At 48.0% G+C, this 20,217-nt stretch overlaps 10 protein-coding genes across 10 annotated transcripts; 4 read left to right on the forward strand and 6 right to left on the reverse strand.

Moving 5' to 3' along the window:
* Nucleotides 1-319: 319 nt before the first annotated feature.
* HD556DRAFT_1535461 (uncharacterized protein) lies at nt 320-1,093 on the reverse strand (the record flags this gene model as incomplete). The annotated part of the gene is made up of 5 exons (XM_041309601.1): nt 320-483; nt 504-792; nt 834-861; nt 914-966; nt 1,064-1,093. 5 exons carry the CDS (start codon nt 1,091-1,093, stop codon nt 320-322), a joined length of 564 nt encoding a protein of 187 aa, XP_041161845.1.
* On the forward strand, nt 1,059-4,066 carry HD556DRAFT_1360606 (OPT oligopeptide transporter protein-domain-containing protein). The gene is made up of 12 exons (XM_041302614.1): nt 1,059-1,160; nt 1,222-1,285; nt 1,342-1,430; nt 1,486-1,597; nt 1,649-1,816; nt 1,866-2,138; nt 2,189-2,297; nt 2,345-2,385; nt 2,435-2,844; nt 2,892-3,032; nt 3,082-3,290; nt 3,346-4,066. Exons 1-12 carry the CDS (start codon nt 1,135-1,137, stop codon nt 3,735-3,737), a joined length of 2,034 nt encoding a protein of 677 aa, XP_041161846.1. The 5' UTR covers nt 1,059-1,134; the 3' UTR covers nt 3,738-4,066.
* HD556DRAFT_294159 (cytochrome P450) lies at nt 3,897-6,710 on the reverse strand. The gene is made up of 12 exons (XM_041310167.1): nt 6,045-6,710; nt 5,941-5,984; nt 5,802-5,883; nt 5,680-5,753; nt 5,615-5,629; nt 5,261-5,559; nt 5,151-5,209; nt 5,054-5,093; nt 4,984-4,994; nt 4,759-4,935; nt 4,412-4,708; nt 3,897-4,345 (listed from the first exon to the last, which is right to left on the reverse strand). Exons 1-12 carry the CDS (start codon nt 6,450-6,452, stop codon nt 4,184-4,186), a joined length of 1,668 nt encoding a protein of 555 aa, XP_041161847.1. The 5' UTR covers nt 6,453-6,710; the 3' UTR covers nt 3,897-4,183.
* Nucleotides 6,711-8,641: 1,931 nt separating this feature from the next.
* Nucleotides 8,642-9,121, reverse strand: HD556DRAFT_1360624 (uncharacterized protein; the record flags this gene model as incomplete). Its single annotated transcript, XM_041302615.1, has 3 exons — nt 8,642-8,982; nt 9,016-9,022; nt 9,049-9,121. Coding segments are annotated over 3 exons (270 nt in total), but the record flags the coding sequence as incomplete, so codon positions are not given.
* A 154-nt stretch (nt 9,122-9,275) lies between these two features.
* HD556DRAFT_1360631 (uncharacterized protein) lies at nt 9,276-10,485 on the reverse strand. The gene is made up of 5 exons (XM_041302616.1): nt 10,453-10,485; nt 10,105-10,396; nt 9,912-10,034; nt 9,577-9,842; nt 9,276-9,528 (listed from the first exon to the last, which is right to left on the reverse strand). The coding sequence occupies exons 1-4, from the start codon at nt 10,464-10,466 to the stop codon at nt 9,627-9,629; spliced, it is 645 nt and encodes a 214-aa protein (XP_041161849.1). The 5' UTR covers nt 10,467-10,485; the 3' UTR covers nt 9,276-9,528; nt 9,577-9,626.
* A 128-nt stretch (nt 10,486-10,613) lies between these two features.
* On the reverse strand, nt 10,614-11,886 carry HD556DRAFT_1234542 (uncharacterized protein; the record flags this gene model as incomplete). Its single annotated transcript, XM_041297670.1, has 7 exons — nt 10,614-10,712; nt 10,767-10,891; nt 10,949-11,134; nt 11,191-11,314; nt 11,383-11,616; nt 11,666-11,797; nt 11,851-11,886. The coding sequence occupies 7 exons, from the start codon at nt 11,884-11,886 to the stop codon at nt 10,614-10,616; spliced, it is 936 nt and encodes a 311-aa protein (XP_041161850.1).
* Nucleotides 11,887-12,710: 824 nt separating this feature from the next.
* Nucleotides 12,711-13,992, forward strand: HD556DRAFT_1441638 (Alpha/Beta hydrolase protein; the record flags this gene model as incomplete). The annotated part of the gene is made up of 11 exons (XM_041306334.1): nt 12,711-12,830; nt 12,883-12,912; nt 12,972-13,006; nt 13,068-13,091; nt 13,150-13,175; nt 13,218-13,383; nt 13,444-13,512; nt 13,562-13,601; nt 13,655-13,708; nt 13,752-13,793; nt 13,849-13,992. The coding sequence occupies 11 exons, from the start codon at nt 12,711-12,713 to the stop codon at nt 13,990-13,992; spliced, it is 750 nt and encodes a 249-aa protein (XP_041161851.1).
* Nucleotides 13,993-14,148: 156 nt separating this feature from the next.
* HD556DRAFT_1360667 (DUF1183-domain-containing protein) lies at nt 14,149-15,559 on the forward strand. The gene is made up of 5 exons (XM_041302617.1): nt 14,149-14,168; nt 14,218-14,568; nt 14,669-14,762; nt 14,812-14,916; nt 14,971-15,559. Exons 2-5 carry the CDS (start codon nt 14,386-14,388, stop codon nt 15,438-15,440), a joined length of 852 nt encoding a protein of 283 aa, XP_041161852.1. The 5' UTR covers nt 14,149-14,168; nt 14,218-14,385; the 3' UTR covers nt 15,441-15,559.
* Nucleotides 15,560-15,852, forward strand: HD556DRAFT_1360671 (uncharacterized protein). Its single transcript, XM_041302618.1, has one exon. It carries the CDS (start codon nt 15,597-15,599, stop codon nt 15,804-15,806), a length of 210 nt encoding a protein of 69 aa, XP_041161853.1. The 5' UTR covers nt 15,560-15,596; the 3' UTR covers nt 15,807-15,852.
* Nucleotides 15,853-16,810: 958 nt separating this feature from the next.
* Nucleotides 16,811-20,133, reverse strand: HD556DRAFT_1441640 (uncharacterized protein; the record flags this gene model as incomplete). Its single annotated transcript, XM_041306335.1, has 8 exons — nt 16,811-17,244; nt 17,293-17,612; nt 17,661-17,866; nt 17,914-18,369; nt 18,422-19,296; nt 19,343-19,625; nt 19,677-20,014; nt 20,070-20,133. 8 exons carry the CDS (start codon nt 20,131-20,133, stop codon nt 16,811-16,813), a joined length of 2,976 nt encoding a protein of 991 aa, XP_041161854.1.
* Nucleotides 20,134-20,217: the final 84 nt, after the last annotated feature.

Below are 20,217 nucleotides of genomic sequence, written 5' to 3' on the forward strand. Positions count from 1 at the left end.
ATATGTGCTTGGAACAATGGAACCGCGCATGAACTGTCATGAAAAACTTGGTGGATACGAGATGGGAGGCGTCCAATACGATGCAATGTGCCGCAGCCTCGATAATGTCACGGTCGGGTGCAAGACCATGCGATTCAACGTGTACTCCTGATGTGACACTAGTACAGATTTATATCATAAGTGCTGAATACTATCGGTAACTAAACAAGCTTGCAGTTGGAGATAATATGACTGATGTTCTGATGGAAGGTCCCGGAGGAGTTGTTTGTCAAGGACCTTGAGCGCAGATGACAGTGCAGGGACGAGACATCGACATCGATCAACCGGCAAGCACCATTCCACCAAAGCGCTTGAGCCAGGCGTCCAGTCTCTCGGTCTCAAAATACGCAAAAACCCAATCCTCATCTGCTAAAGTCTCTGCTTCCCCCTTCCACACGTATGTGGATGCATCCAACTTGCCTCCATCGGCCATATCCACCACAACTGGGTTCGTTCGTACGAACTACCCTCGTAATTATCCAATTTCTTCCACTCCGAGGGGCTGGTGGGAAAGATTACATATCCATCAACAGTGCGAGTGTCATTGCTACGGATGAGCGCAGGATAATCACGGCGATGGACGCGGCGCCTTTCGAAACCGGTTATTGTCCCAGGTTTACGCTGAGAGTGGACGTCTCCCGCTTTCGACGAGTCGCCCTTTATTGCCCAGGCCAGGAGAGGGGCGGCCATTAACGTCCCATAGACAAATATTGGTGCAACGGGGCTGTCGGACGCAGTAGTAGGGCCCATCGTCTTGTGAAGAGTGATAGGTGATAGGGATCTAACGATTTCACCTTCCGCCGTAATACGTTACGGGCGTGGCTAGTAATGCAACATCAATATCAAGTCCACCTACAAATCAGAAAATCATTACCTGTGATAGTGTAAAAGAACAAATTGAATAGTCAGCCCCTTAAGTTTCTGGGCCTGTAGTGATAGTCACATGATGACCGCAATTCTAGCGCAGAGCTGGAGTGTCCTAGTTGTACAGGGGTCAATTAGCCAAAATCAGCGATTCCCACACCTTGACTAGTCTTATGACCATCGGCCGCATTGCTCTTACTAGAGATTACTGACTATTCAGTGAAAGATACCATGCGTAGTATATGGACCTGGATGAGGTCAGGCCCAATTCAATCTGCTATGGTGTTTTCTTTTAATACTTACCACACGAAACTTCAGTAGGTTGCGGGAACCTCGACACTGTGGAGAGACAGAGCCTCGTTCAAACCAGGCCGAATTCACTGTGCGTGGTGCATATTACGAGAGGTCCTTTGTGTATCTACATACCGTCTTCAACAGTTTCAAGCAGTCGCTATAGGCTTGCTAATAGGCTGCTTGCTGTGCTTTACGAACTTGTACTTTGGATTGCAGACAGGATGGATTAGCATGTGAGTGTCGCCAAGTAACCGACACGACAAAATAACTGATACTTTACTCACGAAGGATGTCACTTCAGTCCGCCTTGATTGGTTTCTTGCTGTCCAAGATGCTCCCGACCCCACTTTCTCCACAAGAGATCATTGTAGTGCAGACGACTGCGGTTGCTACCGGCACGGTGGGCCGTATTCCAATCTCCTTCATATTCAGCTAACCACTTCCTTTACAGATGCCATTAGCAGCGGGGTTTGTTGGCATTTTACCTGCGTTAGGTCTACTCGAGGAGGAAAAGGATGGAAGCCCACCAATTCGTCTCTCTTGGCTTGCTGCTGTAGGATGGTCATTCTCAGTCGCATTTTTCGGAGTATTCTTGTCACCTCCCATAAGAAAGCAAGTTGTGCGTATTGTAACTCTTCTTCATTGAAGGCCAGTCTGACGCTGAAAAGATCATCAAAGAGCAACTGGCATTTCCATCTGGCACAGCGACCGCTCAACTAATTTCTGTCCTACATCGAATGCCGCCTCCAGATACTACCTTGCGACGCCGTTCCGGCTATAGGGCGATTGATACAGAAGACTTGGCACAAACCGCGAGCACGGACGAACCTGGGAATCATCAGGAAGCCTCCGCAGAAGATGACTTTGACGAAAGAGGGGTTGTTCAGCGAGAAGGCTGGGAAGATCTGTTAATGAGCTTTCTTGCTTCCGGGGCAATGACTGTATGCAGTGCCTTTTGCTCGCTATATTCAACTCATGTCCATCTTCAAAGCTTGCCGCGTACTTTTTCCCGATTGTCTTCGCGATTCCGCTATTCGGGAAGTACCTAGCCCGAGAATGGCTTTGGTCTTTTACTCCTAGTTTATCATATGTCGGTCAAGGTGTGTGTGTCTTTGTCTAGTCAAGAGTTTACTAAGGCTTCATGAAGGCATTATCATGGGTTTCCCAACTACCTTGAGCATGAATCTGGTAAGTCTGATTCTCCACTTACGTAGCTACCGTTTATCATTTACGTCAGGGCATGCTTGTGGGTTGGGGTATCTTATCACCCCTGTCCAAGTACTCTGGGTGGGCTCCTGGTCCAGTCGGCGACATGTCTACGGGTGCGCGCGGTTGGATCCTCTGGGTATCTCTGGCCATTATGTGTGCCGACTCCTTCATTTCTCTCCTTCCGGTTGTCTACGAGTATTGTATCAAACTAGTGGCTTGGTATAGACCAACAAAGCCTGGTGACGATACAGAAACGCATGAAGATCTTGAAGTAGAAACTGCTGACCGACTTGTACCAACGAAGTGGGTGATGTACGGTCTTATAGGCAGCATATGTGTTGGGACGATTTTGGTTTGGATCGTATTCGGAAACGATGGTATCAAACCATGGGCAACCCTGATCGGTTTCATGATGGGTGGATTACTCAGTATCCTGGGGTACGTTTTTCGACCCGACGGTATTCTCCTGCTGATTATTCCACTAGGGTGCGGGCACTGGGAGAGACTGATTTGAATCCTGTAAGCGGACTGGGGAAGATCTCGCAACTTCTCTTTGCTTGGATACAACCTGGCAACGTGGTTGCAAACATCATTGCCGGAGGTGTCGCAGAAGCTGGCGCTCAACAGTACGGTTCTCCTTCACTATGTTAAATATGCGCTGAAGAGTAACCGCAGAGCTGGAGACCTTATGCAGGACCTCAAGACTGGTCATCTGATACGTGCTTCCCCGAGAGCCCAATTCTATGGCCAACTTATCGGATCATCATTATCAATCATTGTTTCAGCGACTGCCTACACCCTGTACCAACGAGCATATACAATACCCGGACCTTCTTTTCCTGCACCAACTGCGTACGTCTGGCTTAGCCTGGCTCGCCTCCTCCGTGAGAATTCATCATTGCTAGCTGGTTCGGGCTGTTGATATATTAATTGTGGCAGGAAACGGGCGACTTCCTCAAAATAGCGCCTCCTATATGGTGCTATTTGCAATAATCTTCGGTGTCATCGCAGGTGTCAAAGTCATGGCCGCACAACGCAACCACCCATATACAAAGTGGATCCCTTCCGGCATTGCATTTGCCATTGGCTTTCTCAACACACCTTCTTTTTCTTTGGCACGTCTGATCGGTGGGATCATCGAATTCATGTATCACAAGCGCGTTGCAAAATCCGGAGGCGGCGCGGATATCAGGTTGATCGTGATCGCAAGTGGCTTTGTGTTGGGCGAAGGAGTGATCAGCGTGATTTCGCTGGTGCTGAAGACATATGGAGTGGGCGTGGTGAGTTGTTGGGGCTGTTCTGGAGGCGTCTGCGCTGGCTGCCCTGCGTAGGATTTAGACTAGGCGCGGATGAGCGCACGGGCGGGCAGTTGTTTTTCTGTAGCTTCCGTATCACTTTGCGACGCTTGACATGCATTGTTTTCCGAACCTAATTCTACCTCAGTGCACCAAAAAAACATATGCAATGTTGCGAGTACTAGACTACGATTGACGACGCTTCGAACCAGGATACAGAACTGGCGGATGACACATGTACACGCTCCTGGAAGTCAACTGAAGCTATTCCCGGTTCCTGCATGGCAGTCAGCTATCGCAAGAGCCTAACGTAAAATTCTCGAACGCGGATGATTAAGCACAGTCCCAGTGACACAATACTAGATTCCGCCTAAGAAAATAAACTCTTTACAATATTTATGTATACAGACATTTTCCGATATTAATTAGCAATCTGTTAGTGTACGGTTCTTACGGCGGCATTATATCATCCCAGAGTACAATCATACCTCATAGCGGCGCACCCGGAGGGGTACACTGCATCCAGCCTCAGTGCTTCCAACCACGCTCGGTCTTGGTAAAAGCCCCAAACTCTTCACGATCTGCACCTCAGCCCCATCTGCCATCTCAAACATGAAGTGTCGCACAAGGATGAACAGCACAGTCTGGAAGGAAATGACACCCAGTTAAAACGAATCAGGACCAATACCCTTGCGCAGCTGCTTGCTTACCTTGAACTGTGTCAGAGCAAACAGTCTTCCCGGGCACATCCGCGCGCCATTGCCGAAGGTCATCAGATGGCGATAGCCATGCGGCATATCTCCAGTCCCATGTGTGCCTTCGTCCTCTTTGAACCACCGGGAAGGTTTGAATACCTTTGCGTCAGGCCCCCACATGCTAACCGAGCGATTGAGCGCGGCGAGCGGGATTACGACCTCTGTCCCTTTCGCAATGTATATATTGTCGGTAAATTTACCGTCAGCTGTATACAGGGGCTCGCTGAGCGGAATGACGTCGTCTTCCGTAACCTGTCATAGGTTAGTTCGAATGTCTGTATTAATTTCTGTCGAATACGAACCGCTCGAGGGACTTCTACAACTGGTGAGTGGAGGCGAAGAACTTCATTCACTACAGCGTTCAAGTAGGGAAGCTTATTCGTGAGGTCGTCGTATGAGGGGGTTGACCCGAACTCTAGACACTCGTCACGAAGTTTCGTTTGGATGTCTGGATTCCGCCCGAGTTCTATAAAAGCCCACTGTGGAATTTAGAAATACGGTTGGAGCAATAAATGGTTCAAAATTACTGTAAGGCTGACTGATAAAATGTAAGGAATGGTGAGTATACGGGTCTTTTGGTAAACAAATACATATTACCTGCTGTGGTCTCAAAGGCGCCAAGAAGTAGAATCCGTGCCTGACGGAGATGGAGATTAGTGTCGTATCGTTCAGAAGAACTCAATGATCTGTATACCTCGTCTAGTACTTCTCGCTGAGTCAGTCCTACGGTCTCACCAGATTCTTCCGCTTTCACTACAAAACAATTGTAGCGTTCGCAATTTTGGAGACAAAGAACAAACTCACGGAGCAAACCCAAACATGATTTATCTCTCTCGTCAGTGCCGCCAGTCTCTTTTTCTTTGCGCCTCCGCGATAGCATCTCCTGGCATATTTGGCCGACGGTCAGGTGCAACTTCTGGGAGAACTTTGTGCGAGGCCATGGTAGCTTCATGATGGAAGGAAAAGTTTGTCCGAGGATAAACAAGCTGTTGGAAGGGTCGACGGATGCGCTAAACGCATTCAGGACGTGCTCGACGTCTGAGCCATTTCCATCGAGTGCGCCGAAGTCATGGGACAGAATGCCTATGCCTGCATTGTCGAGTCTACGTGGTGGGTGTTGGATTAGACGGCAGCCTGGAGAGGAAGGGATATACATACGAGATGTGATTCATCCTACATAATGCCTGAGTGGGCGCACAATAAAATTTGGAGAAGACAAATACCATTGTTGGACATCAATTACAGCGCAATCATCTCCTCTGTTTGATTCTATCTCAGCGTCCCAAGCGATCACTGCCTGTGCCCTATTACGAGTGCAGCGACGAGTGAACTACGAATGCCTCACCTTGTGGGCGACATCTTGGAAGATAGAAGACAAGCTGCGAACAGCAGCTGCGTTAAAAGTAGGGTTGATGTTCTTGCGTTGCCTTATAAAAGAGATGTATTTAGTTCGGCACGACCTGAAGGTCAGATTAAACTCTTACCTTCTGTGACTTTCACCATCAGCCCCCATCACTCCTCTCCCTATCTGTCAGTCGCAGAAGCGAATTATTATCTTGGAGCTATGACAGAGGGCAAAGGGACATACTGCAATTGGAAGGATGATCTTGTTAAACGGAGTATGGTGATATAATGATGTGTCTCTGGCATAGAAGTGAGAGATTGCTTTTTGGTCCCATAGCATGAGCCTATATTTTCCCAAGGCGTGCGGGATCTTGTACACTGGTCCGTACTCCTTGGCCCAGGGTTCGTACAGTTCATTGGTAATGTTGGAATCTACCACTGTCTTGGCGAGGCCAAAGATCAAACTTGTACCTTGAGGTCCTCGTATGCGTGTCGTTCGTTGTGTTTGGCGACACGCTCGCAGAAGATAGAGTGTCGCCAGTATAAGGACAAAGATGCATGTTGTTAAGACTGACAGGGGCCGTGCGAGGCAGATGTCCTTGAAGGCAAGCCAAATGACCATGCCGCAATAGTTAGTTTGCGACAAAGCCATAGTTGTGAACGGGGATCAGTAACCGCTTAAATACTTTTTGTGCAGTGACTTATGTTGCCACTATGCAGTCCTGAACCGAATTTCGGACGCGAATTTTTGTAAAGGGGCTGCTCGACATATGATGTAAGACCTGGATTGGCCGCCGGCCAGTATGGCGCTCCAAAAAAAAACAGATCAATCTATCAAATCGTGGCAATGGTCAAAGAATATCCTTGCGACGGGGTACGTAAAACATCCATGGTTCTTATTTGTGAAGAATCCATGTTGTTGTACTGACAAGCATTGAAGGGTGGGTCGTATAAGTATTTGAAAGCACCAGCCAGTGACCACACCGTGCCATAAAATGGCACTGTTGCAGCCTGAGGACTAACTTTGAATTTGACTCATTGATGACCCTCGGATCTACAGCGCCCTAGCGAGATGAGAATTACGCCACTATGATGAAATCTCCTACACCGGGACTTGAAGCAAGAAGATGCAGAGCCTGAGAGCGGCAGCGGCGATTGTGCCACCCCAAGTGAGAGGCACAAAGAAGATCCTACGGCCAAGCTATTCCTCATACTAGAAGACTAGAAAATATACTCGGTTAGTGGTCATTGAGGTATTACTACTTACTCGTCCTGCTAACCGGAAGAATCGCATTATTGTTGTTGGGTAGGCTGTGGTTTTCGGTGTCAGGGCATCCGGAGAGTGAGTATGTTGCCCACTTTGAACGGTCCGGGAACTATTTCTGGGCCCGTCTCCCCCACACGCATACCGTTTTGTCCCCATGATCGTAAATGAAAGGACCGAGTGCGTCCACCGTACCTACCGGCATTCGCAGGCGACGGGTGCGGAGATTGTTCATGTACGCTCGGGCACATACCATTATGGATGTGTACTATGAGCTTGAAATTCGTGTGGTGAACGATCATCGCACATTTCGGAAATGAACATTCCGAAGCAATGGGACCCCGTAAGCGAGGTCTGGGTCCCTGGGAGGCCACCAAACTACAATTCTAACTAGCTATACTTACCACTGGTGTAGTACTAGCTAGTCCTTTACGTAGTACCCACCTATTCTTCAAATCATGTTTCAGGATAAGCTTATTCACTATGTACTACTATTTACTAGCACCGTTCTAAAATTCCCTTTTACGGTACTTACTTGGCACCTCGCCGGCCCATCAGCCCGAGGCTCTTCCAGACGTCCGATGAAAAATCTCAAGAAAAGTCTCTGTCCTTAATTAATATCGGAGCTCGTCGTAAATTTCAATATACTTGTCTCCCCTTTCGAACTCTTTATCACCCTTACAATAGATAGATATGCTTTGCCACCTGTTGAAACATTCGATGACAAGACAAGGAGGTAAAGTCTACAAGGTCAATGAAGTCAATTACGAAGTACTAAGAAACGGGCGTAGCTATTTTGACGCGGTCCTGCCGCGCCTGCCGCGGTCGTGACGCGGCCGTGACGCGGCGTGACGCGCATGTGACGCGGCACTGACGAGCCTTGAAAGCTTGACGCGGCACTAACCAGCCTTTGACGCGGCCACTGACACGCCATTCCTATATTCTATATTCCACTTCCAGATCAAGTTGGATGAGTTTACGACCATTCCTTTGTTACTTTATTTGCCTCAGAGCCATGTACAACTAGGTATACATAAGCCAATGACTATTTTCTTTTCCTTCCTCTCTGGACCCTTCGAGCCTGTGGAGCACATCGACGTTTAACGGGCAGACATTCTTCGGCCGGCAGAGAAGGAACTACAGTTTCGGATAGCTCGTCTGCAGACTCCAAAGATGTAGCATCAGAGTTATCACTGAATAAGGGGCCGCGCTGTCAATCACATAGTAAGTTAGATATCTATCGAACGGAGCAGGTAATGTCTTCCTCACTTGAAGTTCACTCTCGCTATAATCTCTTACAGAAACCCATTCATCAGGAATTCCGAGATACACATTCCATCGCCTGTGATAATAAGGGTTTCTTCTCGTCGAAGTTCTCGAGCCCAGAGGAGACAAAACGAAAGAATGCTTAGTAAAACAAATTTATTACTGCCTATGGACAATTACAGTGTACGACGTCTAATTCTGTCAGGATGAAAAGGAACACTGTTAGAATATCAATTATTATGACAGATCTAAAATAAAATATACCTAAGTTATACGGACAGTGTGACAGTTGAGGTGGTGAGGTCTGACGCGGCATGAATGAAGTTTGACGCGGCACTGACGCGGCATGGAGGAGGTTTGACGCGGCACTGACGCGCATGTGACGCGGCAACTGACGCGGTATGTGCTATGGTTGACACGGCACTGTAGTAGGCCTTGACGCGGCATAGAGTGTGGATGTTGATATTAGTACAGAGACTTGCGAAGATATTTGGGAGAACTTGTCATGGTGTGAGTAGTGCTTGACGCAGCCTAAACGAGGCTTCTGACATGCCATGGTTGGGGCTTGACGTGGTGGTGCAGGGTATAGAGAGTGGATCAAACTTGGCAGGGTGAGGTCGAGGCTTGACGCAGTGAGACAACATTTGACACTGCATCTGAAAACCAACATAGATGAACGAATTAGAGGTAATGCAACAATATAGGACTGACGCGCAAGATGCATACTAGTAGTATGAACGCAGAGGACAAGCACTGTAAATTTGGTGAGAGGTGAATACAGCACTATAGAGGCTGTACGCAGGCAGACACTCATATGTTGATCATTAACGATGATTCAAAGTGTTTGGAATGTGATATGAAGTTGTGTAAACATGATCTGTACGTTGGAATTTGTTACAGTGCCGCGTCACATATGCTGCGTCAGTGCCGCGTCACAGGCGCGTCACGACCGCGGCAGGCGCGGCAGGGCCGCGTCAATTTCACCTGGCCCCTAAGAAACCGAGTAAGCTCCGACTGGTACTAAGCTGTAAATGAAGACAAATATTGTTCCACGTACGTTAGCCCTTAGGCCTAATCGACGATTCATTGTCCTTTCACTAACAGCTTCATAGTCGATATAATTGGTTACCTCTACCAGCCTCTTCTACCCTGTAATCGGATCAAGTATAATGTAAACGATATGGTAACATTGGCCAGTCTAAACTTGCTTAGAAATGACTTCGGAAATGTAGTTTTAGAAACGTACTATAGCCATACAAGTATGCATATATCTCGCGTGTGAACCACACCCCAGAATCAAACCAACACCCCAGAACTCCTCACGATCCCTCTCCAGCTCTTCCAAACATAACTCGCAAACAAAGCCGTCTCGTCCAAAGCCTTTCCCGCATGCTCAGCATTCTCCAGGAGCGAATCCAAGAACTCTGGTGCTGTCTTTGGGGAAGTCAGTTGGTGAAGTTCGGCGGCGAGGTAGATGGCGGAGATGGTTGCTCGGCGGGTGTACCAAGATGACTGGTGGGTGTGGAATTGGTTATAGATTAGTTAAACACACGTGAAAAAAAAGTGTCAAACCTCTCGCACATCGCTATGAGCGATCCAACACGCCTGGTTAGATACTTGAGCAGCGTGTCTGATTATCGGCGCAGGGTCCACCGGGAGCAGAGGTAGAGGTAATAAGGGAGAGGAAGCGAGGAGAGCAAATGCCTAAAGCACCAGGCATAAGTGACAGCAAAAAACAACCATCAACTAGATAATCTTTAACGAATAAAATTACCTCTGGAAGGTGCTCCAGCACTGGTTCGTTGCTCTTCAGCCTTGCCTTCAACACATCTCCCATTCCCATCTTTTCTATCGCTTCTTCCTTCATCCTACGTCTCGCATCATCAAGCCACGCATGCACAAGCGTCCTACATGCATCGTCTCCTGGGCCAAACAGCGCAGTCACGCTCGCGTCTGGGAGAGGATTAGCTAGTGGCGTGGGTAGGGATAACGCCGACAAGGACAGCGTTTCTCGGGTGAATCCATGGTTTTTGATGAGCGGAAGTGCGAGCTTTAAGAGTTTGGCACTAGAATGTATCTGTGTTAGAGCTTTAGCGTTTAGCTACAAAGTTCTCGACCAAACCTGGTGGTGGTCATCTCATAAGAATATCAAGCACGTGACTGCAGCTGCAGGGATGAACGTTGCATATTCACAGAGGTAAACTAAGGTAGCGGTCCGTACGCAGTCGATGGCAATACGAAAGCAAAGCGATGGGGTATATCCGCAAACTCAACAATCCAGCCTCAATCAACCAATCCCTTTGTCCTCAAGTACTCTCTATGTTCAGCGCGATGTGCAAGCACTTGCTTGTCAACTGAACGTCTCCAAATTGGTATGCCAACCTACAGCCAAGCGTTAATCACGAGTTCGAATATCATGATAAGATAGGGACATACAAAAGCAACCAAATCCAACACGAAATCGAGAGCAGCGTTGCTTCTAGGCGCACAACCACGCGTTGAAGCTCGGAACAAGCTCGTAATGAGATCAGCGGTGATGTGTGCATGACCTTTCTCGACACCTAACCAGGCCAAAGGTTGGGTTAAAGTTGTGGCTGTAGTCGGATGAGACGACGTACCTGAAAGTAGTCCCGTAGCAGCCTGCTCCGCTGTCAAACCTTCATCCGCCGACTCAATCGTTCTAGTAATAGCCGGCTTCGTCTTGTTTTCTTCTTCAAATCCAGGGGTATACATTGTCGGAGGGAAAAAGATATGAGTATCGATACCATACAGCATTAGTTCTGAATGCAATGAATCAGCCAGTCCTATCAAGCCGTGTCATCAGCATCACCCCATAGTAAAGTAGACAGCCATTACTTACCACGCAGAGCGTGCTTTGCAGGCGAATACGAAGAATATCCAATCAAAGACATATATCCAAGCGTCGAAGACACCAGCACGATCTTCCCCTTCTTATTCTCGCGCACCATTTGTTTAGCAGCAGCCTGTTCGTTGTTCACTAAACGTCATGTTCTTGTCCGTGATCTGAAATAGAGTTGAACGATCGACTCACGAATGCAGTCCACGCCTGTATCCAGTACCCATTCGTCATTCCACTTGAGAGGTCCTCTGGCTGCATTTCGAGGAGGTACATAGGTTTCGCAGCACCTGCGCATGCGAAAACGGCATCTGGGACTTGGCCGCTGTGGGCATCGCTAGCAGCTTGAAGAGCGGCGGCAGATTCCTCTGCGGTGTCGAGGGAGAAGGAAAAGGCTTTGAATACTTGGTCTGGGCTTTGACGATTGGCCTGTGCATGACATTCAGAACGAACAGAGGGTTTCATCCCGGACACGAACCTCGAGCTCTTTTAAAGCATCGTCGAGTTTGCTTTGGGTTCTTGCTACTATAGAGACGTGGGCACCTTTCCGCACGACAAGTTTGGCGAGTGCAAGTCCGAGACCTTGACTACCGCCTGTGATATAGACGTGCTGAGGCCATGCGCGTGAATCACTAAATCATCGAGGAAGACTTGTTGACTCACCAACCCTTTCGGACTCCATTTTTTCGACGAAAACATGAAAGATGACGAGTAAACAAGTATGAGGAGCAATAAAGCCTTGGAAGCCAATGAGGTCCAGTCAAACATGTATGTATCTTGAGTGCTTTCGGTTGAATCGTCCGAGTCCTCGTCGACAAGTTGTATCACGTGATCACGCGAACTAGTATTCATGAAGTCCGTGTATGTTTTGCAAGTTACCATCGACATGCTGGATTGCAAGACACGGATCACCTTGGTGCACAGACCATTCTTACTATATTAATTTTTTTTTTCATTTCTCCCGCCCTGGCCAACACGCCTCTTGGAAGCGACTTGGACCAGAAACCATTAAGCTGTGAGGGCACGCCTCTTGGAGACGAACATGAGCGTTCCGATGAGTCATGCTTGACGGCTTTGTTAAGTCCAACTGTACCGCCCAGGTGAACACTAAACGAGGTCTCCCGGAATATCTTGCGCGGGAAACTTGACAAGAACTTTCCTCTTGTACGCAACCTCTGCGCCGTCTGCGGCATGCCACTAAACCGTCCTGATTAAATCGACACTGCCCTACGCTGTACCGGACATCTTGATCTTTTCCCATCTTCTCAACGTCAAACATGCATCGAATCTTCCGCACACTATACACCATCTCCAGTATTTTGGATGATGGCTCGCAATGGAAAAAAGCTAACCATATAACATTCTTTGACCTGAGTCCTTTCCACCAATTTGGATTGCGTTTGTAACGTACAACGCAATCTGTTCTTAATCTCGGTCACATCAGTAAGGGGCGACTACCCGAGTTTTCACCCATTCACTGCAAATACGACGTGCCTCGATCAATTCTTTGACATCGCTCCTGCATGAAGTTGCGTAGGAGCGCGGAATTAGAGAACAATACTACGTGGGACCTCGTCAAAGATATTGAGGTCCTTCGGCAGAAACTGGGTGTCATGAAATGGCACGTATTTGGTGGTAGCTGGGTCTGTGTTAGTGCGTTTTGTTCTAGACTTCATCACTGATGGAGATGTACAGGGCTCTACGCTCTCCCTTGCATACGCCCAGGTCTGTGATCGGATTCCTTCCATACAATATCTTGTCTGAGCAGTCAATTCGTTACACAGACACATCCAGACAGAGTCAAGTCCCTCGTACTCCGGTGAGCCTCGATGATGTTGATTACATATCAGGCAGTTCTAAACAACCAATTCTTTTCAAAGTGGAATCTTCACGCTAAGACAAAGGTATGCGTTACTTGACAAGCTAAAGTAGAGCATGCTAACCACTTCCTACCTCTTTCAGCGAACTGCGATTCTTCTATCAGGATGGTGCTTCCCATCTTTTCCCCGAACAATGATAATTTAACACAGTAACGACGGACCTTCGTTGTCGGGTGACCCAGTTGTATAGGGAAGGATACATTGCCCCAATTCCAGAGTCTGAACGGCACGACATGATGAAGGCGTATCACAGCCGCTTGAACTCTCCAGACGCAAATACCAGACTGGCCGCTGCAAAGGCGTGGGCGAAGTGGGAGTAAGTAGAATACCCTCCACTCCGTTGGTACTATGCTCGTCGCTGACATCATGTTACAAGGATGGCTACATCAAGGTTGATCGTAAGTGAGGATACTGTCGCCCAAGCGGAGAAAGATGACTTCGCAAAGTACGTGGACCCAGCGGCGAGTACTATTTTCTGCTGAATTAACATTTAGCGCATTTGCTCGGATCGAAAACCATTATTTCGTCAATGAGGTTTGTCTGTTACAGAATTGGCTCGATTGCGATTTATAGTGGCGACTGTGCAGGGCTTCATGCGTAATGGTCAATTGCTTGAGAAGCAAGAAATCGATAAGATGTACGTGTGTTCTACGCGCGTCCTCGATCCCTTCTCACTGTTCCTAGCCGTCACATCCCAACTATCGTGGTTCAAGGAAGATATGCCCCGTATGCAGATTTTTCATGTTTTCAGAGACGCCCTTACTAAACACGCTTGGACCAGGCGACTACTGCTTGGGCTCTGAAACGGACCTGGCCAGAAATTACTCTGCACATCATCCTAGATGCAGGACACTCTTCGCGCGAGCCTGGCATCGAGAAGAAGCTTGTAGAGGCAGCTGATATCATGGCTTCCAAGGGTTTGTAGTAACACGAGGTCTATGATCAGAAGAAAGATTTTGAGATGATTTATGTAAGATACTCAACATACGGAGCTTTAAGTTGTACATGCATTACACGTTGTTTGGAATACAGAGCAATAAGTATACAAGTGCGTGCAGGAAACCGTCGACGATCGTCTATTATTGTGGCCATCATCGTTGTGTGAGTTGTCGCCGTGTCATCGTGGCCGATGGTGGATGACGGAGTTAAGGTTACCGAGGGAATAGTTTCATACAAAGCCGAACAGCCACCGATCGGTTTGAAATTTCGAACCGGTACTCATATCATCGTCATCCCACGTTTCACCTCCACGTCGTGTATGTGCCGCACGAGGCTTTAAAACTCGTGCTTGTATTTTGAGCGGACAAGGCTCATTCAAATGTCCCGCATCGCTTTGGAGAGCATCCCTGGTCTCACATTCTACAAAAACGCGCTTACAGCTGCGCGGCGCACCAGTCCTATTGCTCAACTGGTATGCATTGGGAAAGCGTGCGGGTTGTATCAGCCGGATGTCGTGCGCTGCAGTAATATTGGAGGGTCGGGTACGGATGTTGATTGGAAGGTGAGTGTTCACTGTTAACTTAATAATTTGGATTTGAGAGACTGCTAGACTCTACTACGTAGTAAGCTCTTGTACAGTGAGTTTGACACAACATTTGCAGTGCGAGGCGGACCTACCGTCCTCTTTACGTTTTGGTCGAGTCGAGGTCTCTTGCGAGGGATGGAATGGCCCTGGTGATCCATACGTCATGAAAGGTCTGATTCTGATCCACTCGAAATACGAAGCCTCATAATAATCACACAGGATCCTGTTCCCTCGAATACAACCTCGTTCAACTCCCCGACGCCCTCCGCGCCGACTCTGACTCAAGCTGGTCCCACTTCTACACCCGACCACAGTGGTTCAGCAGTAAGTCTTGAGCACGCACGTCTACTAACACTTACTTATTCCCTGCGTACCCAGACCTCGATTACTCCGGTATCTTCTTCATGTTCGTATGGATCGCAGTCCTGGGCGTTATAATCTACAGCTTTATCCAACCCTGCTTGCGTCGCAATACGTCAGATGCCAACCACACCAGCCCTCCCTCATATCCCGGCGACAGGCAAGGCAGGTCAGGACCAGGAGGATTCCCCGGCTCTTATTACACTAGCCCACCCCCACCATACACCAAAGATGCCGGTTCGGGCAACAGCTCGCAGTGGCAACCAGGGTTTTGGAGTGGCGCTGCACTAGGGGCGCTGGGAAATCACCTTTTGAATCGTCCGTCGGGGTCACGGGAGTATGACTGGGAGCGGGAGAGGCGACTGCAGGGTAGTATCTCGAGGAGCAGACCTGTGCCTGGGTATGATAGCCAGGATAGAGGAGAGGGGTCGTCTGGTTTGGGTGCGATGAGGACAAGTACGGGGTATGGTGGGTCGAGCAGTAGATGAGTAAAGGCCGCAATATTTGTACAGATTAATTGTACAAAAAATAATTTATGATTTGACGAGACCGAGCGGCCCACCAATGGCTAATTATGATTGGGCCCCGCACGTCGTCGTTATGTAAGTCAGCCCCCTTTCTTTTCAACCACCAACTACCTCAACATGGCACCAAGTCCCCTGGCGGAATCCCTGAAATCCATCATCCTACTGTTCTTTCTGCTTCTCCCCTATGCAGTGACGCTTCTGCCATCAATTCTGAAATCAAGCTCTCACACCATCGATCTTCTTTTCAATCTCGCCGGATTAATAACCATCATCGTGATAGCGAACCTATATTACCTCATGTCCCATCAGGGAATCGGCGAGAACTAGGTTTTTGTAGCTATAAATGGTAAGTTCGGACCAAAAATCTACTGTATTATATCCGATGGCAAACAAATATATACACAAAGCATAGTGCTATCCAAGGACAAGCAAGTACAATACAGGCTTAACTCTGACGAACTAATATATGTTTCATAATGCCTCATAATTGTGAGGCCTGATAGATAAACTTTTTCAAGAAGTCCTGCATCTCGCTGACCCTGTGATCATCTGTTGCATAGTGTTGACTTTGTTATGGCCGTTTGCAATTTCAACGACATGGCAATCATGAATTACAAGACCAGTGTAACCCTGATGAACTAATATATGTTTCATAATGCCTCATAATTGTGAGGCCTGATAGATAAACTTTTGCAAGAAGTCCTGCATCTCGCTGACCCTGTGATCATCTGTTGCATAATGTTGACTTTGTTATGGCCGTTTGCAATTTCAACGACATGGCAATCATGAATTACAAGACCAGTGTAATACTGATCCAGAGTGGTCATTACTCATAGTTGTGAGGGTTCCAGGGCAATGTCTTGTCACGCGCTAGCAGTTTTCTATTGCAACGGTCATCCACTGCCTATGCGGAACTTTGTGATGGTTCTTTGCGCTGAGAGCCCGTTAGTAATCACAAGTTGCAAAACTGACGTCACGTTGACACTAAACGATCTTTCCTCGTAGTTGTGATATCTCTATAGTAATGTCTTAGAAATACACTGGCTGTTATCAACGACAATGATCTTCGGTCACCCGCGTGTGTGGTACAGCAAGCATAAACATTTCAGATCTTACGGGCGCGTGTTCTCGCGCGTCAGTAACAAAAAAAGTAAGCCTGCCGCTCAGTGTCAACTTTGCTGACACAAAAGATTGACATTATACTTGCATTATACCACATATATTCTCAAAAACTCGCAAATTAACAGTAGATTGAAGCAGAGCTGAAATTTATATCATAACATAAGAACAGAGGCAATAATCAGATCCGTGTACTTTATTATGGCTATGTATCACTTCATATGTTTTGCAGGTTCCACCAGACACAACTGATCGAAACCCACATTTATGGTAACAGTCGCACTAATCCTAAGGTCAACAGCCTTTTTCTTGGTCCAACAATTCACAATAGTCCCTAGAGCTCCACGATGAACCCCACCCAGAACAAGACACTGTTGATTTTTTTTCCGTGGATGAGCCGGGCTCAGATCGCTGGCGGGGATGTGATAATGTTCGATTGCAGCGCCTGCGCTATTGGATGTGCAGAATACGGCGACGTGACCCTCAGGTGCGGGTCCATTCTCACCGCAGAATGGGTCGGGACAAGCCGTCGATACAAACCGTTTGTATAGCCTACCGTGGAGGAAGTTTGGCGACACCTTCAACAGTACATGGTGTGTGAAGAATTTCGATGAAAATTCTTTCGACATCAACCACGGCAGTGGGCCTGGGATGAAATAAATAGACATTGTGAATGGTGAGGTTGAGGACTTACCACTGTCCGGGGAGTTCTCCGCTTCGGTGTCCTGGGCATCGACGGCCCAGGGGTCATGTGTTGACGAGGTGGGATTGACACTCGACGTAGAGTCATATATCTTATCAACCTCAGAGCTCGCGGACCAGTTAGACCATTCATTGGATGGTGATGGACTGGGACCTGCGAGAGAGACCAACGAGCTGGAAGGATTTTTTTCTTGTTCGACGGGTGGGGTAGTGGATCGAGGCGGCGGTGCCAAGTATGATCGCCTCCTCATTTCACAGAATGAGGCTAACTCTGGGCCTTCGAGCATCGCACCGTTGAGTCTCATTCCATACCTTAATATCGTGAGCTTCAGAACAACTCAAAATAAGCGTGTCACTCACCTGGTGGCGACTTCATTAAGTTTGAGTTTAATCCGCTGCTGCCCATGCACAGCAACGGTGCAGGTCTCAAAGGAAAGAGAGTAAAGCGTGGCTCGATAGCCTTTCCGATTGCCGCTAATAACGAAAACTTCATGGCCGATATCATTCCGGAACAAATCCAAGAAGGCGTTGCGTATCTTGGTCACAAATCTGATTGGGACGCAGAGCTGTTGCATGCGTTAGACGTGTTCGAGACGAGGTGAATTGTACTTACAAGCGATTGGTCACCACTACATAGTATGGTCAAACTAGCGTTTGGAATATCAACGCTGTGCACAACCCCTTTCGCCTGATACTCCGGTCCACGGGCAACAGTCACAACGTCTCCAGGCCTCACATCATAACCCTTGTCCTTTGTGTACTGAATAGTGTGGGTGAGGCTCATTCGTTGAACCGTTGTTACTGGAACTGAAATAATGCCGAGTCCGGAGCTGGACTCTCTGCTATCTTCCGTGAGGATATCCCGGAACCACAGATTAGTCGATCCCTTGCAATACCAGTCCACAACGCCGCGTTTCCCCATGTGCTTGCCATTCAGCACTTCTATGTGGTCCCCAATCTCGATGGAGTCGGACTCGGGGGGAGGCTCGAGATATTGATGCATTGGTAGCTGCGGGTGCATGATGTGATCCAAGGGACGCCGATCCAAGTAGTACTTAGAAACTTCCACCTATATTCAAATGTCAGACAATTTCGCAGTTTTGTGATTGTGCGAGACTCACCTGCTCGTTGGTGATATTTTGACAGATGTCAACTGTTTCCTCCCGCATTTGAATGATGTGCCCTTCTAATCCCAAATACGGACCAGCTACAACTTTGACGGTGTCGCCGACCCGAAATACTCGTTCGATGCCTTCGAAACGAACCTCTATTTGTTCTGGACATCCATCAAACGCAAAATCCAGGCTCGCGGAACCAACTGTATGGTCCATCGAGATAACCTGACCTGACTCTCCACGGAGAGGGCCTTCAATGACCCTGGCCCAGTCGCCCATGCGCAAAAATTGCATCGAAAACAAGACCACGGTGTTCTTCAGAAACGGTTTGTCCCATCCGGATTCGAGATGGAGTCGAATGTCGTCGATGTGAGGGGAGGCAAGAAGTTCGAGGTTATCGCGGTGGAAGTCTTTCAGTAAGAGACCCATGTAGTAGCTTTGTTCTTCGTATATCCATCCTACTACTTTGCCATCACGAATGATGTCAGAAACAGCCTTATTGGTCGGAAGACGAGATCGATCGAGCAGCGCTCGAGTTCCCCGAGGCATTGAATAGGGGAAGCGCAATGGAGGAACCAAGACCTTGACGGAACTCTCTGTCTGGCACTCTACTTTGCCTATGTAGCCCCTGTGTGGGCCGTGCCTGATCCTCACCCAAGCAGGGGCAAGAGATCGGAACAGTGAACCTTCGACGGCTTCATGTTCTGCCTCCGTGATGCGAAGACATTGCTTCACGGCGAGACTGTGTGAGGTAGGCAGTGCTTCACAGATCATTTTGGGGCTATCTGCGACTACATAAAGTTGCCCTGCTACCCAAGTCGATAAGGTAACGGAAAACTTTTGGCTCCGAAGGTGTTCGGCAATGTATTCTGTAGCAGTTCCTGTGATACAATGAGCGGTATGCTAAGTGATGCAAAATAAACATACTTTGAATGTCAAGCAAATACATCTTGTTTTCGGGTGCCAAAACGTTAGTTAAGGATGATGGGATCGAGGCCGCTTTGGAAGTGAGAGCACGGCGACCTTGCGACGAGTGACTAGAATTCTCTTCGAACTTACTGGCCAAGTCATCGAATCTTTTGGCCAACCTCTCTTTCGCCGATGGTCCTGATACGTGTATAGCTATCTGCGACCGTTCAAAGTCACCACCTTCGTCATCCTCGTCCTCGTCTTCAGAAGCTTCGATGACGATATATGGATTGTGAATAGACTGTGTTTCCTCTTTAGTATATACCATTCTCAGCAATGGTATTTCACTTACTTTAGGCACACGGGATCGCTTTCTGCGTGAACTTGACAAGCAGCCGTCTGTCCTCGATGTAGACATGGATACGGAAGTGTCATTTGATGTAGGAGAGGGGGGATCAGGGGGCACGTGCATGGCCATAAGTCGGTCGAGGTTGGCCAAGGATTCGGCGTCGTCTCCTTCACCAGAGAACAACACACGTCGGGGTTCCACCCAGTCGTCGGCGAAGTATCTATCGCCCAGGTACGATGTGAGGGCATCATCCATTTCAGGCATCGTCATATCTGTGGTGAGGAATTGCCGAAGGACTCCCCATGCATATTTATCGCATAGTGCCGGTGATGTCTGATTGCCTGTAACATATCCTTGATCAAACAACGATACTGACAACATTGTATCATCGCTTACCTTCTTCGATCCTGAGTCGCTTCGAGGCAGATTCGTCATCATTGCATCGGGCGCGTTTGGTCATGTATTACTATGTCTATGGTGTATATGTTAACCTAGGAGATCATAGTACAGCAGCGAACTTGAAACCTCACATGTCACGTTCAAT

The sequence above is a fragment of the Suillus plorans genome (assembly GCF_016647745.1).
Source record: "Suillus plorans strain S12 chromosome Unknown HD556scaffold_19, whole genome shotgun sequence".
Lineage (NCBI taxonomy): Eukaryota > Fungi > Basidiomycota > Agaricomycetes > Boletales > Suillaceae > Suillus > Suillus plorans.

What these genes read in the sequence shown, in the direction of transcription:
- HD556DRAFT_1360631 (XM_041302616.1), bottom strand. An exon ending in TGCTGGAGCACCTTCCAGAG is followed by an intron (nt 10,035 to 10,104) that starts GTAATTTTATTC and finishes CTGGTGCTTTAG; the next exon opens with GCATTTGCTCTCCTCGCTTC. An exon ending in GTTGGATCGCTCATAGCGAT is followed by an intron (nt 9,843 to 9,911) that starts GTGCGAGAGGTT and finishes CACACCCACCAG; the next exon opens with TCATCTTGGTACACCCGCCG.
- HD556DRAFT_1360606 (XM_041302614.1), top strand. Translation starts at nt 1,135, where the DNA reads ATGCGTAGTATATGGACCTGGATGAG. An exon ending in CTCCCATAAGAAAGCAAGTT is followed by an intron (nt 1,817 to 1,865) that starts GTGCGTATTGTA and finishes GACGCTGAAAAG; the next exon opens with ATCATCAAAGAGCAACTGGC. An exon ending in CTACCTTGAGCATGAATCTG is followed by an intron (nt 2,386 to 2,434) that starts GTAAGTCTGATT and finishes CATTTACGTCAG; the next exon opens with GGCATGCTTGTGGGTTGGGG.
- HD556DRAFT_294159 (XM_041310167.1), bottom strand. Translation starts at nt 6,452, where the DNA reads ATGGCTTTGTCGCAAACTAACTATTGCGGCATGGTCATTTGGCTTGCC. An exon ending in GATGGTGAAAGTCACAGAAG is followed by an intron (nt 5,884 to 5,940) that starts GTAAGAGTTTAA and finishes CTCTTTTATAAG; the next exon opens with GCAACGCAAGAACATCAACC. An exon ending in TTGTAGAAGTCCCTCGAGCG is followed by an intron (nt 4,709 to 4,758) that starts GTTCGTATTCGA and finishes AACCTATGACAG; the next exon opens with GTTACGGAAGACGACGTCAT.
- HD556DRAFT_1360667 (XM_041302617.1), top strand. Translation starts at nt 14,386, where the DNA reads ATGTCCCGCATCGCTTTGGAGAGCATCCCTGGTCTCACATTCTACAAA. An exon ending in TGATCCATACGTCATGAAAG is followed by an intron (nt 14,763 to 14,811) that starts GTCTGATTCTGA and finishes ATAATCACACAG; the next exon opens with GATCCTGTTCCCTCGAATAC. An exon ending in CCGACCACAGTGGTTCAGCA is followed by an intron (nt 14,917 to 14,970) that starts GTAAGTCTTGAG and finishes CTGCGTACCCAG; the next exon opens with ACCTCGATTACTCCGGTATC.
- HD556DRAFT_1360671 (XM_041302618.1), top strand. Translation starts at nt 15,597, where the DNA reads ATGGCACCAAGTCCCCTGGCGGAATCCCTGAAATCCATCATCCTACTG.